This window comes from Penicillium samsonianum (genome assembly GCF_028829775.1).
Source record: "Penicillium samsonianum strain IBT 33392 chromosome Unknown utg000004l_segment0_segment0, whole genome shotgun sequence".
Taxonomy (NCBI): Eukaryota; Fungi; Ascomycota; class Eurotiomycetes; order Eurotiales; family Aspergillaceae; genus Penicillium; species Penicillium samsonianum.
In genome coordinates, this window is record NW_026643262.1 from 815,019 (window position 1) to 830,265 (window position 15,247).

The window sequence follows — 15,247 nt, forward strand, 5'->3', positions numbered from 1 at the left end:
GTCAGTCGAAGATAAACTCCTGCATATTGAGACAAGTTGATCAATGCATATGCACGGTGTTATGCATCTGTTTCACACACCGACATTCAATTCATGTTCAGAAGGCTAACAAAATATATATAAGCGATAGAACAACAGTAACGTGAGGGAATACCCTTAAATAATTTGCCAAAGGATTAAGCAATTAACACAAGGCTGCCACTTCCCATATTGCCATTGTCCTTCCCGCTAGCCTGTCAAATCCAGGTTCATTTTGGAGACGACCCGATCCCGGGGAAGCAGAATATGTCTTCAACTCTGCTCCAGTCTGCACCCATTGCCATGATGCGGGATTCCCTAGGAGCATTCAGAACCTTCACTCTCCTGACTGTCGGGCTTCTCCTGAGTCTCTGCGTGATCAAGACAGTGAAGCATCGACGGCGGTATCATGGATTAGTAGGCACTCTCCTTCCCCCACAGCTCCATTGTAATATGTGAGGTTAATCGGTTCCTATCCTCGCTGTAGCCAACGCCTCCGCATAATATGTTGCTGGGGAATCTGGGGGTCGTGCTAGCCGAGATTCTGGCATCGCCTGAGGGGTTTTTCCATCTATTCTGTGTTGAGAACATCCGACGTAAGTACAACATGCCCTCGGTCTTCTATCTTGACCTTTGGCCGATCCTACCCTCGATCATGGTCGTCGCCGAACCGGCCGTCGCCAAGCACATGACGCAAGTACAGCCCCTGCAACGCGAGCGATTTTCGCCAAATCTGTTCAGTCCGCTATTGACTGCCGAATTTATCCTGGCCATGGAACAGAAGAATTGGAAGAAGGAGAACCCGGCCCTGAATGCGGCCCTCACATCGACACGCGTGAACGAAGCCACGTCCTTGCTGTTCCCCAGCCTGCATTCGTTACGCTCCCGCCTACACTCAATATCCCAAAGTGGGAAGCAGTATCCTATCAAAGACCTGTTGATTTCGTATATCATTGAGGTCGGCGGCGTCATCCAGCTAGGCGGGTCCTTTGATCTCCTGGCCGAGACAAGCGCCTTGGACCCCATTATTAAGCGGTCGTTGGATATGATGGGATGGAATCCCGTCAAGCGATATATCTGCTCGAAGGAAATAAAACAGCGCACAGACTGTCTCAACAGGGTTCTTGTTGCAACTGTCCAAAACACAGCGCAAACAGGGGAATCTGGCATGATGAGCCAATCACCGATCTATTTGGCCCATGTGGAACAATTGGCAAGCGGTCGAATGGATCATGCAGAATCGATCGCCTATCTGGTTAACACGTATGTAGCTGTCTTCCTAGGAGAATCGCGCTAACTGAGTCCACGCAGAATGAAGGTGATCATTTTGGCTTCGGTTGTCACAGCAGGGGCGGCCTCGGTATGTATTCTGGATGCTATACTACATTCTACCGCAGTCACAGCTGACCTGGGTCAATCTAGTACTGTTACCTGTTCCTGCATAAGCATCCCGACTGCTTGCGGGAGATGCGGGAAGAACATGATCGTGTGTTTTCCCCCGACAGAACCCAGACATGGGAGCTGTTGCAGAAGGAGCCACACCGGATCAATTCATTACATTTTACCCTGGCCGTCGTCAAGGAAACCCTGCGCCTGATTGGTGTTGGTGGGGTGTTTAAGAAACTGAAAGCTGAGTAGGTTGCCCTGAGATAAGGGGAAAGAACCAATATTGAAAGCCTTCTAGGGAGTTCCTCGAGACCGAAGGCAGCGTATATCCGGTGGTGTGCAACGTGGTAGGTGCTTCCAATTCCCTCATTCCATGCAACGTATAGTCCTATACTGATGATTTCCAGGCTTTTATCTGTCACTTGGCCATGGGTCGTCGTGCAGACCTGTTCCCTGATCCCGATGCCTTTCGGCCTCATCGCTTCCTCCCTGGGGCTAACCCCCCCATTCCTGCTGACTCATTTCGTCCTTTTGAGAAAGGCCAACTGAGTTGCCCGGGGCAAAATCTGGCTTTAAAATCGCTGGTTTTGCTGCTCTTAACCACTAGCCGCGAGTTTGACTTGGTTCCTGTGTTTTCTAAAGGTGCCCCCCGAGCGGCAGAATACCTGGGTGGCGAAGGGTATCCTGAGTTCCACATTGGGCCTCATGTGAATAAAGGAATGCCCGTGATGGTTCACACCAGGGTCGACGCATGATAGGTTGTCGCTCAATAGATAATGTTTTTTTCACGGCCATCTAGAAAGAGTATCCTGGCTATTTATTCCATTGCTAAGATAGGACTAGAGAGTGAAAATAGCATCTATAAATGGACCAATTTGCTTGATGCTGCAGTCGCCGGTCAGGACATATTAATTCACTTCTATTGGTGACCTCACGCAGTCAAGAGGGACGAGAAAAGTATAGTTTGGCTGTAACGGGTCACCCGTCGCAGACCGTAGCGTCAGCTAGGGCCCGTCCGCGCTCCTTTGTAGGAAGGCAATATGTCTGTATTGCAGTGGATTATATATGCAGAGGGAAGGCGGGAGGGACAAAATCGAGACTTGACTGGGTGAGAGAGATGAGGAGCTACCCGCAGAGGCAAGCAACTGACTCTCGGGAGTTGTAGGAGGGAAGAGAAGCCCTTCGTAATGTCGGTGACTCGGTGTAGACATCACATGAGACAGGTACCTGGGCATTGTTGTCGGAATACGTAATCCAGTGCACCAACCTTGGAATCAGTGATCTCAACAACTCTGGTTTCGTAATAGTATCCACCTTGAATTCAGGTCAACAATTGTGAGGCAATCGCAAATAAACTACTCCCTCAATATTTAAAGGCATATTCTTTGGAATTTCTTGAATTGCATGTATTGAAACTAAGCTACATAAAATATCTCGGGTTAAATAAAAACTTGCGAAATGTAGTCAATGGTTTTGGTACCATATACCATGTTGTCTTGACTGCTAACATATCATACCCGTAAGCTCCAACATACGCATTTGAACGACTGGTGGACTATTGACAGATGTCATTCTGGCCCTAGAGTGCAAAGTGTCGAACATCAATCACACCAGGGAGCGCAGCTTCACTTTGACCCCGTCTGCTGGCCGTGGAGTGAACCAGCCCACGGGAGAGACATCGGCTGCGGGATTGTCAAGGACCATATCAAACGACCGAATGACCGCAGCGACGACCGTCCGGAGTTCGGCCCGCGCAAAATTTTGTCCAATACAGTTATGGGGTCCGTGGAAAAACGAGAGAAAGGAATAGTTGCTGCTCGCACCACCATGGTTATTGAAACGACCCGTGTCGGGATTGATCCATCGGTCCGCATTGAATCGATCGGCATCGGGACCCCAGAGTTCGGAGGACCGGTTGATGGCTCTTGGCACGATCAAAAACGGCGTCCCTTTGGGAATCGGATGGTTCATGACGGTGGTATCCCGAATGGCGATGCGGTTCCCAATCGGTAACGGGGGGAACAGCCGAATAGCCTCACTCACGACGGCATTCAGAAGAGGCAGCTGTTCGAGGATCGCCAGGTCAACCTCGTCTAACTCAACTTCCGGGAGGTTCGCCTGCAACTCCTGACGGAGGCGAGATTGCAGCTCAGAATCGGAGGCGAGGGCCAGCATGACCCACATCACCACCGAGGAGGTATTTTCATGCCTGTGGCACTCAATCAGTATATAATACGGGGAAATAAGAATGGAGGGAAATGCATACCCGGCCGCGAGGAAGGTCCGGACCTGTTCAATTAACTCCTGGAATGTATATTCGCCGGTATGGATCATATTCGCCAGCAGATTGCTTGGTATCCCATCCCCGAGGGCACTCGTCGCCTTTGCATCGGTCACCCATTGATGACAGAAGTCTCGGATGGAGTCGATATTCTGGCGGAATTGCCGCCATCGGGGCCATGGTAGCCATTGTAGGATGATCCGTGGAAGCAGGGTGTCGGCGAAGACACACAGCAGATGTCCTGCTCCGATCGCGAAGGCTTTCTCATAGCAATGGATGATCTCGCTGTCCGCGTCGCGCACGGAATGAAAAGACTGGCCAAAGCCGGCTGCTCCGATCATATCCATGCTGACCCGTGGTGCCCAGTAGACCATGTCTGTGGTCCCTGTATAGATCCCGGACCCATCATGGGTCAGGGTTCGTCTGATCTGCTGGGTCAGCGCGGTCGCCTCTTTCCACAAGACCGGATAGAGGGCACGGATCTTCGGCGGCGTGAAGCCAGCCAGAAGCTTTCGTTTCTGCTGGTAATGCACATCACCTTCGGCCGTAACCAGGCCATCGCCCACCACAGCGCGGAGGATCTTCCGCTCGCCTGGGAGCTTCTCGAAATCGTCTGCCCGGTGGACAAGAACATCGGCCAGGCTCTTGGGGGACGTGAGCAAGATCTTGGGCGCGCCAAACAGGCCGCGTAGACAGATCATACCGTCATTGGGTATTTGCAACAAGAGCTCCGCGTGCAATTGGCCAATGGGTTGAAGGAACTCGGAAAAGGCATGATTCCATAGCCAGTGGCCGCGCTGCACTCTATCAGCCACTCACCCTGGGAGATCTGGGTGGGAGTGCCTACCTGGGACTGAGGTAGAGTCCTCAACGGCGACACGCGATAGGGGTACAGGACGACCCTGTAGAAAGTCCATATGGCGCTCAGGACAATTCCTACCCAGAAGAAGGTGACAGTGATCATGGTGGAAAGACAGACACCCGATGGGAGGCCAATGGAGGATCTGGCCAGCCCTGAAAAGAAAGAGCTCAGCTATCAGGCACAGTGGGCCATTGACGGTGGATCATATTATTTTGTCACAATAAAGGACGTGCCCTAATGCAATTGTCCCACGCTATCTCTCACCGATTCTTTCTTCCCCCTTGCTTGCGACTTTCTCGCTGTGCATTTCTATTACATTGCATGTGAGAGAGCCAACATGCACATGCAGTCACAATGCAGGCCTGCTGCATGATGTGTTGTCCCCTCAAGGAACTCGAGACAGGTATGGATGAAAATCGTCAATGATAAAGAATGGGAGACCCCCAACAGCTGTGTAGTTCACTTCTGTTAAAATTACATTTTGACCTCCTCACCCGCATCATGGGCTCTCTTTCGTCCCCAACCGGCCTCACCCCCTATCAGGTGCTTTCCAAATATAAGAAATTCCCTAGTCCCGATGAGGAGTTCTGGTGGGATCATGCCGCGTCCACGTTGGCCGATCTTATCAAGTGGACCAAGGCCACCCCTGCCCAAGAATATGAGTTCCTGCAGTTTTTCTATGAGCATGTAATCCCCAACTTCTCGTGGTATCGACCCTATGATGTGCCCGGCCGGGCATGGAACACGGGGATTACCCCCAGTGGACTGCCCCTGGAATACAGCGTCAATTGGCGAAACATTGACGCAAATGCAATGGTCCGCGTTGGCGTTGAGCCAATCAGCCAGTTCGCGGGCACTGCTCGTGATCCATACAGTCACTACAAAATCTGGGACACGTTGAACCAGCTTTCGCAGGTCAAGGCACTCAAGTCCTTTGACCTTGAGCTATGGCGGCACTTCTCCAGCGCTCTGTGCACAAGTCGCGAAGAGGAGGCCTTGCTTGACCAGACGCGCACGCTGCCCGAGTCCTTCTCCATTGCGAAGATGCAACACTCCATGGGATTCGACTTTTGTGATGACGAGGTGGTCGTCAAGATCTACCTGATCCCCAATATGAAGGCACGCGCCTCAGGGACCCCCCTGGCGGAGCTCCTGACGGGGTCCATCCACGCCATCTATCGCGACACGATTGATCGCGAGACGCTGGCCACCGTGATCAACTATTTGGATAGCACCAGCAACTTCAACGATGCCACCTGGTTCTCATTCGACTGCATCCCGCGCAGCCAGTCGCGCATCAAGCTCTATGGCTCGGATTTCCGCACCACCTGGAGCCGGGCCGAGGACCTGTGGACCGTCGGCGGCCGCTACACGGACGCAGTCACGATGAAGGGTCTTGCCTATCTTAAGGAGCTCTGGGATCTGCTGCCCATTCAGGACTTCGAGACGCTGCCCGAGCAGGCTGTGCAGAATCCCCCCATGCTATGGGCTTACGAAATTCGCCCCGGTGACAAGATCCCATCGCCCCGGATCTACATCCCTGGTCACTGTCTCAACGATAAGAAGGTGGCTGATGGATTGTCAGCTTTCTTTAAACGGGTAGGATGGTCGGACCTGGGCGACCAGTATACAGATCGCTTGTTCTCAATGTTGTAGGTGCTTCTCTTCCCCCGGTGACTAGACGGCTGTGCTAAATAATTCGCAGCCCCAAGCAGGACCTCAAGGACTCGACTGCTTTGCATACATGGATTGCCTTTTCTTACACCGAAAAGAGCGGCGTGTATATGAACTGCTACTATCTTGCCAGTTCCTCGTTTCCCTTTAAACTGTAGTTACGGATTTTAGCCTAGACGAGATGAATGCGATGATGTCAAATGGAAAGTCAAGTAGAGTATAAGAGCCCGGCACCACGCTACATATGAAAGCTTTCTCTCACTTCACTCGTTTGTCCACACGCATAGGTAGTCCTCCAGCTGGTGTCGGTCCGATGCCCGAGCCGGTCGTGTAGGCGTATCCGCCGTAGATATCTGGGCCCCTAGCAGCTTTTTGCGCGTACTTTGGCTGAAAATCGAACTCCGTTAAAGTCAACAGCAACATGACTTTCATTTGGATCATAGCCAGCTCCTGTCCCACGCAGTATCCGTTCCCCTTTTCGAATGGGCGCCAGGCGTCGGCGGGGATGGGAATGACGGCACCGGGCAGAAACCGATATGGATTGAAAGCGTCGGGGTCGGGGAAGAGGTCGGGGCGGCGATGGAGGGAGTTGTGCGAGATAGCGACCTACTCCGGTCAAGATCGAACAGAGAGAGCATGAGAGGTAATGAGACTTACGATATGATTCCGAATATCATATGTCCTGCCCTCATATTCCATCGTCTCGCTAGGAATCATTATTAGCCTCGTAGAGCTCAACGGACCTGAAACGAACTACCTAGGACACTTGCGCAGAACAGGGCCCATCGGAAAGAGCCTGAGCGTCTCCTTCAACACTGCGTGGGTTAGCTTTAAGTCGTTCAACAGGCGAGGGCGACTCTGTAATGCAAGGAGGATGGACTGTCGGTTTAATCCGCACACCTGCCCGTGCTCCCTACGAAGGTCGTCCAGTATGTCTGGATGCTGGTGGAGGAGCAGAAAGGCATACTACCGTGCCCGAAACGATCAGCATTCTTCCTCACAGGATCAGACCAGGACATCTTACACTGATCACGGATGCACCACTCGTGGCTCCGATCAGGAAGGCTGCACCACTACGTTCGTTAGCCCACGTCGCCGATTCAAGAGAGAGGCCTTACGTAGAGGTCAGTTCTTCTAGATACTCCGTGGAAAGGAGTTCTTCGGAGACTCGAGGAAACTCGGGGAACCCGTTCTTCCGATAGACAGCAAAGGAGGATACTAATAACGAGGGAACCCCGGCTCCATGGTCTTCATCCTTGTCGAACGCATGCTGGACTTTCTCCCGAATCATCGCATGGAAAGTTCGGGCATGTCTCTTCCACGACGGCAACACAAATGGCTTCCGCAGAGGGTTCCTCGCTGCTACTACCGGTGTGGTAGCAGCTCGGAAGGCCGACGTCCATTGGCTTTTCGGGGCGAAACAGTCCAGCTCCATACCAAAATACGCCCGTCCAGTCATGGCGAGGATGGCATCAGTGGCTACGCGCTCCATGCAAAAGATCTGGTCCCGGTCGGACCAGTCGTTCAGTTGATCCAACATAGCTTGCAGGTCCTCAGCCATCTGTGGCACCATCCGGACGAAGTGCGCAGCCGTAAAGGAGACGCCGACCACAGGATGCCATTTGGTCCATGCCCGATCCGCTACGGTGCGAAACCATCGGGTTGGAATGGCCGGATACAGCGTCTCAAAGACACCCGGATACCGCAGGGACCGATCTTCCTGCGTAACCTTTCTCGCGAGGCCGGGGTCGCTGATAAACACGATAGGATTGAAGAGAGGATACAAGTCGAGAAAGAAAACTGCCGGTAGGTCAAATTTGCGACGAACCAGATCCACCACTAACGGAAGAAAGATATCTCTGGGTAAGGTCCGGAGCTCACGCAAGAGGATGGGAAAGTGGCCCAGAAACGCATGGTGGGGTGGTTTAGGCTGTCAACAACAGATGTATCTTGTCAGTCTTGGGACCCGGGAGAAAGGGGGGGGGCACAAATGGAGACAATACCAGGTCGCGAAACTGCCTCCGGATAGAACCAATTCGAATGCAGATATAGACCACTAGAAGAGCCACTGGGATGGCCAGGATCTGGCCAAGAGTCATGATGGTCAGGTTGAGGGAAAGGTGGGTGAATGGGGCTTTCATGGTCTTTGGGCATTTTTCTCTCTCATAGATAGCCATCGATTTATCTGTCGAATTTTTCACCGCATTGTTCACGGCGCTCTCTGCCAGGTGCTATAGCCTCCCTCAATCCTCTATCAGTCGTCTGTTTCCTGCCGAATAGTGCTTGCATCCCTTGCTTCTTGCAGATCGACACATCGAAGACTTCCAGCCCAGCCCAGCCCAACATGAGCCTTGGCGCAGTGGTCTCTGAGACTAATATTTATACCCATTAGTCACATAGATCAATGACGAAGAACGTGCGATACCCCAAACTCTATCAACTATGACATCCTTTATAGCAATATGGACGGGTCAGGTCCTGCCCCGTTTCTTTCAGTCCCTAGTGGTGGGAGTAGTCCTTGTGGCCGGCCTGTGCTATTTCTTTCTTCGTCAAACACCTGGTCTTCCTCTTCCTCCAGGCCCGAAGCCATTGCCTTTGATCGGAAATCTTCACCAGCTGCCCAAAAAGATCAATGGCAGCGACATCAAGAATGGCATGAGAAGTACGGACCGATTATTACTGTGCGAATGGGGATGAGCACGATGATTATGATCAGTGACTACGCCATTGCCAACGAGCTACTAGAAAGGAGAGCGGCCATCTACAGCTCTCGACCAAAGATGCTTTTTTTGAACAAATATCTCACGAATAGCCTGCAACCGATCATGCAGCCCTTTGGCCCGCGGTGGAAGCGTCTCCATCGGCTTCATATGATGCTCCTGAATCCGACTACTACGCGCGCCTATCACCATCTACAAGACCTGGAGAGTCGCCAATTCATGAAGGAGTTGCTCTCCACCCCATCCGATAGCCACACGTCTCGATTTACGAGATATACGCTCAGCTTCATGATGGGACTGGTGTTTGGGGAGCGGGCCCCTCGGGGAGATGAGACGGAGCCAAATTTGATGCGTGATTGTCTGATGAGACGATTGACGGGCTTCCACTGGACATACTTTCTCGCGGACCTGCTTCCCCCACTGGACTGGCTGCCCAAGTACATAGCCCCCTGGGCCCGTGCCGGGAAGAGGATGCGCGACTATGAGATGGGCATCTACGAAAGGAACATCGAGGCAGCACTGGCGAGACCGCACTGGAGCTGGGCCAAAGAGCTGTCACACCGGGGGAAGGGGGAGAAGCTCAGCTCGGAGCAGATCTGCTATGTGATCAGCGAGCTCTTCATGGCCGGCACCAGCGGCACCATCGTTGGATGGAACATCTTCGTCGCTGTGGCGCTGTTGAATCCGGACTGTATCCAGCGCGTCCAACAAGAACTGGATGCGGTGGTGGGCCTGAGGATGCCGACGGTGCAAGACATCCCCCAGCTGCCTTATCTCACAGCTTTCCTTCACGAACTGCTTCGCTTTCGCCCCATTCTGCCGACCGGATTTCCACATGCCGCCACGCAGGACGACGAGTACAAAGGGTTCCGCGTGCCTCGAGCAGCCCAGATTGTCACCAACACCTGGCTGATGGACAGTGATGAGTCCCTCTATCCAGATGCCACCAGCTTTCGCCCTGAACGCTGGCTGGAGAACCCTGGATTACCTATGACCGCTTTTGGATTTGGACGACGCAAGTGCCCTGGCCGGGATGTCGCGCGTAGCTCTCTGCTTCTGGCCCTCGGCCGGTGCCTCTGGGGCTTTCGCATTGAGTTCGACCACGACGATCCGGCGTCTCTAGAGCAGTCCAGCATTGTCATGGCGCGGGGCAAGAGTCTTTTCGAAGAGCCTGAGTCGGTGAAGGCCCGCTTTCTGGTGCGGAGTCCCAAGCACGAAGCCGTCATCACGCATGACTGGGAAAACGCTAATACCGACTTGGGAGCCATCCTCAAAGCCACCCGCGACGAGATCCCTATTCTTCAATCCAAAGGGGGGCTGGAGGCCTGAGCACTTAAACGCTACCCTGCCATGCCAGCTCGGGCGAGAAGGGACACTAATGCGCATGTACTTGGTTGCTTTTTTTTGCTAGTAATACTAATACCAATAATTAATATTAATCAATTACTAGTATGTAGCTCACACCTTTTTATGTGTTTAATTGGTTGTATGCATTTGAAAGAATATCATATTTCTTACTCGTGGCCTGCATACATTAGCGTCTCTTCTCGCCCGAGCTGGCATGGCAGGGTACATAGGCGATCTGTAGCTGCACGGTGTGCTGTTCATTCGGGGTGGCTGTGGGTCGAGATGCAGCGCTATGTACGTGTGGAATAGTAAACAAAGTCCCAGTTGGCATTCGATACATCATATCAGCCCGGAGCCAGGCATTCGATACTAGTCGGCTCCTTTCGTGAATTACCATTTATTACAGATCTTCGCTACGCGAGGGTCCGCCACCCAAACGATAATGGCCCCCCAAATGATAATTTCTACCATTGTGTGAGGGACAGCTACAGAGGCAAGCAACTGATTCTCGTAAGGCAGTTGTAGGAGGGAGGAAGCCCTCAGTAATGTCGGTGTAGATATCATGTGATCCCTAATAAAACTACGGTGTACTCCCTTTATGAGACCAGTAGAGTCGGATCCGTATGCCCTAACATAGATAAAGGTCGTGCTTTTTATTTCCTCAACGCAATCAATAACGATTCTGTACACACGCCCTGGTTCCCATTCAAACATGACCGGGCTCACTTCAGAGGCTTTCAGACGGACCGAGGGGCCATTGCCCCTGCGGATCCAGAAATTCACAGAGAAAGTGGCATCCCAACCGGGGCCCGATGAGGTCTTAGTGCAGATCCACGCCGTCGCGCTCAACTCCCGTGATGTAGCGATGCTCCGGGGCACATACCAGGCGCCGAGCAAGCCAGGAGGCATCATCGCCTCGGATTGTGCCGCCGAGGTGCTCGCCGTCGGATCCGCTGTGCACGACTTTGTGGTTGGTGATCGGGTCTCTCCGACCTTTTTTACGAACCTGACCACCGGAGACGAAAATGAACCGCCCAAGGCGCTCGGCGGGGACCAAGACGGGGTGTTGCGTCGGTATGCCCTGTTCCCCAGCACCCATTTGATTCATTTACCCCCCCACCTGAGCTGGGAAGAGGTTAGTCTCTGGCCTTTCTTCCCTGAATGAGCATCAATCCTGATATAGGCAGGCCGCCACCATCCCCTGCGCTGGAACCACCGCTTGGACGGCACTTCGCATGCCACAGGAGCCCACCGGCCGACCTCGAGCAGCGCTCCTCCAAGGTCAGTATTAGGCTCTAGACTTACTGGACTATCTAACGTATATATATGATCATGGATAGGCACCGGAGGAGTCAGCCTCTTCGCCCTGTTACTCTGCCTGCATAATGGAATTCACCCCATCATCACGTCGGCTTCTCCTCACAAACTCCAGACTGTCCGTGAACTGGCTCCCCCGGGAGCCATCCGCACCATTGACTCATCGGCCATCACCGAATTGGACGTGGAGGTGAAGAAGCTGAGTGACGGCGTTGGGGTGGACATCGTACTCGACATGGGTGGCCCAGCTACCGTGGCTCTCAGCCTCGGTGCGCTGAGAAACCGGGGAGGCGTTGTATCCTTGGTGGGCTTTTTGGCTCCTTTTTCCTTCGATGCGGTGCCCAATGTTATTCTTCCTCTATTGAGCAAGGCGGCGACACTCCGGTAAGGAGGCTCCTATTCTTGACGGATCGTGACTCACGCTAGCAATGTAGGACAATCGCAGTAGGCACGAAACAAGACCATCAGCAACTCATCGATTTTATCAGTAAGAAGAATATATCTTTGGAACCTCTGGTACACAAGGTCTTTTCATTTGCACAGACCGAGGAGGCACTGGAATACCTGTCTGCCGGATCTCACTGGGGAAAGATTGTAATTCGGCTATAGAGTTCCAGCACATTAACAGGCCGCTTTTATTGTTAATCTTCTTCATTTTATCGAACTTAGTTGGCACTCTGGTAGGCCTGTCACTACTAGAAAATTGGAGCTTGATTCTTGAGGCATGAACCATACATATAGGGGGTTACTCGACAAACCCCCCTTTGTCTTGCTACAACTGTCAGAACTGAGGACCTCGGGACCTTGAGATATAGCTTAGTCAGGATTCCACATAATTTGCCAGAAATAGGGATCTAAAAATACAGAGATATTGATATTTTCCTGAGGCATCAAGATAGACCAGAAGCCTTGATTTCTGTCAAACCCCCCCCCCCCCCCTTCCCCCCCAAAAACCTTTAGCCAAAGCCCACGATTTCATAGAAAACTAGTCTTAGCGTTTATAAAACCGCTTAGTTATTAATGCTATAATTGCTGTATCTTAGCTTCCATCGGTCGCATTTAGCTCAAAATTTATATATATGAAAGTGAGAAATTAAGAAAGGGGATAAAATTATCATTTTGAATAGGGAGATATATATTTACTATATACGATAGAACGAGGGAGCATTCCAAGGTTGGTTGGGGACTTTGTCGTATGGGAAGGTGATCCCCTCAGAGGAGAGGGTTCTGTTATTGCTTCTTTCCAAGACAGGAAGATTGCCGATTTCTGGCCTGATACCATTGATGCTATTTTGTGACCATAGGCCATTGGATATAGCATCTTTAAGTCTTCGGCATCTCCTTTCTTCTGGTCTTTGGACCGTGCGGCTGATATCCGGGGATCTGTGCGCGTGGTGCAAAGCTTAATTCTGGTTTGATTTCATTTTGGTATTGTTTTTGACTTGATTTTCAATTTGATAATGCTCAGGATATAGTTCTTCCGCTGCTTCACTGATGAAATATGGACTGCGTGTTGAAGAATAATTTGATTTCCCATGTGCACGCAGAGTCCACGATTCGAGATGTAGTTTCGCTCCACCAGTATGATGACTGCATGAAGTGTCGATTCAGCTGCTCCACTGTCGTCCCACTGGACAAACTTGATAGGTTGTCGGAGGTCATTTGGGGGGCAGATCTTGCCAATATCCAATAAGCGAACAGCAGCGATATCCTACTACGGGCTAGCGCGCGAGCAACGCGGCACAGGGTCTTAGCTCATAGGGCCACGGTCAGCCCTGTAAAGGAGCGAAAATATTGGCCGTATGAAAGGAATTTAGGTTATGTAGCCCCTTGAGTTTTAAAAAGCTTGATTGTTTCCCCTTTTGACACTCCTGTTGGTCTTTCTTTCCATCAACGTTATATGCGCGATGGCCACCAACCGCACTCTTTCGCTGTGTGCCGATCCGAAACATGTGTTCCAGTCCTTCGATAATCTCGGCAACTGTTACAACGCAGCTGGGGACACGTTAGGTTCTAAATTCACTAATGTTGTGGAAACATGTTTGAACGATTACTGCAAGAGCCCATACCCTAATCTAGGTGGCTGTGGGAATTGGCATGGCACGGCATCCCTCCCATTCGTGGTCAACACCACGAAGGGCAACCAGTACTTCTGGAACAATGCTACCTGCGCCGGGGTCAGTGATAAGGTAAATGCGGATATTGGAGGACCTGGCGTGCGTGATTCCAACTCTATTCGCACAAAGCATCCATGTTAAATTTACACCAACAGGTCTTCGTGTCCTACTTGCTGCAACTAGGAATAATCTTTTATTTTTGGTTCCTACTCCGCTCATTTCGCCTCTTCCCACTCGTAACCTCCTTCTGCGCCAGAAGAAAGCAACCTTGCGACACAACGCCTCCCACAAACCAAACCAATGGAAACATCATCCCCAAAATCCGGCATTTCTTCAACCAGCACGACCGCATCACGAGGGTAATCCTCGTCGAATTTCAAGAAGCCCAATGCTTCTTCATGATCGCCTCACAAGCCGCAATTCTACTCGCCAAGAAGTCAACTACTATCTTCCAATCCAATACCATGCCCTCCCTCTGGGCAAACAACGGCGTTGCGGGAGTAGTCTCCAGCGCCGGCGTATTGCCCATTGTCATGGGGATGTGGAGTCTCCAGAAGATGCACCTGACAGAGGCCTGGATTTTCCTTCTGTCCGTCACAACCATTATCGTGTCTGAGTTCGCGTTGTACTGGACGCATGAAACTCCATCAGTTGGTCAAATTAGTCCATTTGACTATAATGGATGGCCAGAAAGTTGTGGTGGGTATGCGCCGCCATTGATTTACTGTACGGATCCGAACGTGGAATCAACCCTAAGGCTTCCGCTCCTCTTATTCTGGGAGGTGCTCAATCCTTATTGTTTGATTGTGTTTGGACTAGATGTCATCATGTGGTTTTGGCCATATGCAGTTAGAATGGTGAATGTTGAGGACGTTTATCAGAGGACTTGCGCTCGTCTGGGTCTCCGCAATTTCCCATCCGACGTTCGACGACTGCTCGCTTCAACTTGGGGCCAATGGTTCAAGAAGTTACCTAGTTTGCTCACGCTCTGCGTTGAGTCGCTCTTTCTCGCAGCTGTATTTTTGGAATGTATGTGTTTTGCCGAGTTCGGGCACCTCGGGGTAATCGACTTTTCGGGTTGGGGGTTTGGCCAGATTGTTGCGCTGGCTATCTGGTTCCCTGTGGCCAGCAAATATGCCTACCTGATTATATGTGAGTCATACACTGTGCCTGATATTCAGGTAGCAATCCCTGACTGTTTTGATAGTTGGCACTGAGTCTTACTCGGAAGCTCGCATGCCTGAGTCTGATAACACAGGGAATGATAAAGGTACAACTAACAAAGACGCCGATGATGTTGAATTGGCGGCTCTGCAGTCCTCCGACGTTATTGAACACAAGGCCCAGGATGGACACGAAGCCGGTCGACGATGAAGCAGACCGGGAAGCTGGTTTGGATCCTATTTTGGCGAATGTCATATGGGATGCGACTAGAAAGAACTATGAACCTCATAAGAGATTTGGATTAAATAATGAATTAATACGAGGTTTATGAAGCAACATGGAAAACAATTAATTGATCTTC

General features: G+C 51.5%; 7 protein-coding genes across 7 annotated transcripts; 5 read left to right on the plus strand and 2 right to left on the minus strand.

Annotated features, from left to right (window-relative positions):
• Positions 1 to 285: 285 nt before the first annotated feature.
• On the plus strand, positions 286 to 2,159 carry N7471_007216 (cytochrome P450; the record flags this gene model as incomplete). The annotated part of the gene is made up of 6 exons (XM_057279935.1): positions 286 to 435; positions 506 to 1,281; positions 1,330 to 1,378; positions 1,441 to 1,652; positions 1,703 to 1,751; positions 1,812 to 2,159. The coding sequence occupies 6 exons, from the start codon at positions 286 to 288 to the stop codon at positions 2,157 to 2,159; spliced, it is 1,584 nt and encodes a 527-aa protein (XP_057134195.1).
• Positions 2,160 to 3,009: 850 nt separating this feature from the next.
• Positions 3,010 to 4,649, minus strand: N7471_007217 (cytochrome P450; the record flags this gene model as incomplete). The annotated part of the gene is made up of 3 exons (XM_057279936.1): positions 3,010 to 3,613; positions 3,671 to 4,482; positions 4,533 to 4,649. The coding sequence occupies 3 exons, from the start codon at positions 4,647 to 4,649 to the stop codon at positions 3,010 to 3,012; spliced, it is 1,533 nt and encodes a 510-aa protein (XP_057134196.1).
• Positions 4,650 to 5,048: 399 nt separating this feature from the next.
• On the plus strand, positions 5,049 to 6,379 carry N7471_007218 (uncharacterized protein; the record flags this gene model as incomplete). Its single annotated transcript, XM_057279937.1, has 2 exons — positions 5,049 to 6,199; positions 6,253 to 6,379. The coding sequence occupies 2 exons, from the start codon at positions 5,049 to 5,051 to the stop codon at positions 6,377 to 6,379; spliced, it is 1,278 nt and encodes a 425-aa protein (XP_057134197.1).
• Positions 6,380 to 6,479: 100 nt separating this feature from the next.
• On the minus strand, positions 6,480 to 8,362 carry N7471_007219 (cytochrome P450; the record flags this gene model as incomplete). The annotated part of the gene is made up of 6 exons (XM_057279938.1): positions 6,480 to 6,827; positions 6,879 to 6,927; positions 6,979 to 7,187; positions 7,246 to 7,294; positions 7,340 to 8,151; positions 8,225 to 8,362. 6 exons carry the CDS (start codon positions 8,360 to 8,362, stop codon positions 6,480 to 6,482), a joined length of 1,605 nt encoding a protein of 534 aa, XP_057134198.1.
• Positions 8,363 to 8,683: 321 nt separating this feature from the next.
• On the plus strand, positions 8,684 to 10,270 carry N7471_007220 (cytochrome P450; the record flags this gene model as incomplete). Its single annotated transcript, XM_057279939.1, has 1 exon — positions 8,684 to 10,270. One exon carries the CDS (start codon positions 8,684 to 8,686, stop codon positions 10,268 to 10,270), a length of 1,587 nt encoding a protein of 528 aa, XP_057134199.1.
• A 730-nt stretch (positions 10,271 to 11,000) lies between these two features.
• N7471_007221 (zinc-dependent alcohol dehydrogenase family protein) lies at positions 11,001 to 12,374 on the plus strand (the record flags this gene model as incomplete). Its single annotated transcript, XM_057279940.1, has 4 exons — positions 11,001 to 11,423; positions 11,476 to 11,569; positions 11,629 to 11,989; positions 12,040 to 12,374. 4 exons carry the CDS (start codon positions 11,001 to 11,003, stop codon positions 12,212 to 12,214), a joined length of 1,053 nt encoding a protein of 350 aa, XP_057134200.1. The 3' UTR covers positions 12,215 to 12,374.
• Positions 12,375 to 13,484: 1,110 nt separating this feature from the next.
• N7471_007222 (uncharacterized protein) lies at positions 13,485 to 15,234 on the plus strand. Its single transcript, XM_057279941.1, has 3 exons — positions 13,485 to 13,821; positions 13,878 to 14,874; positions 14,930 to 15,234. The coding sequence occupies exons 1-3, from the start codon at positions 13,513 to 13,515 to the stop codon at positions 15,094 to 15,096; spliced, it is 1,473 nt and encodes a 490-aa protein (XP_057134201.1). The 5' UTR covers positions 13,485 to 13,512; the 3' UTR covers positions 15,097 to 15,234.
• The last annotated feature ends 13 nt before the right edge of the window (positions 15,235 to 15,247 follow it).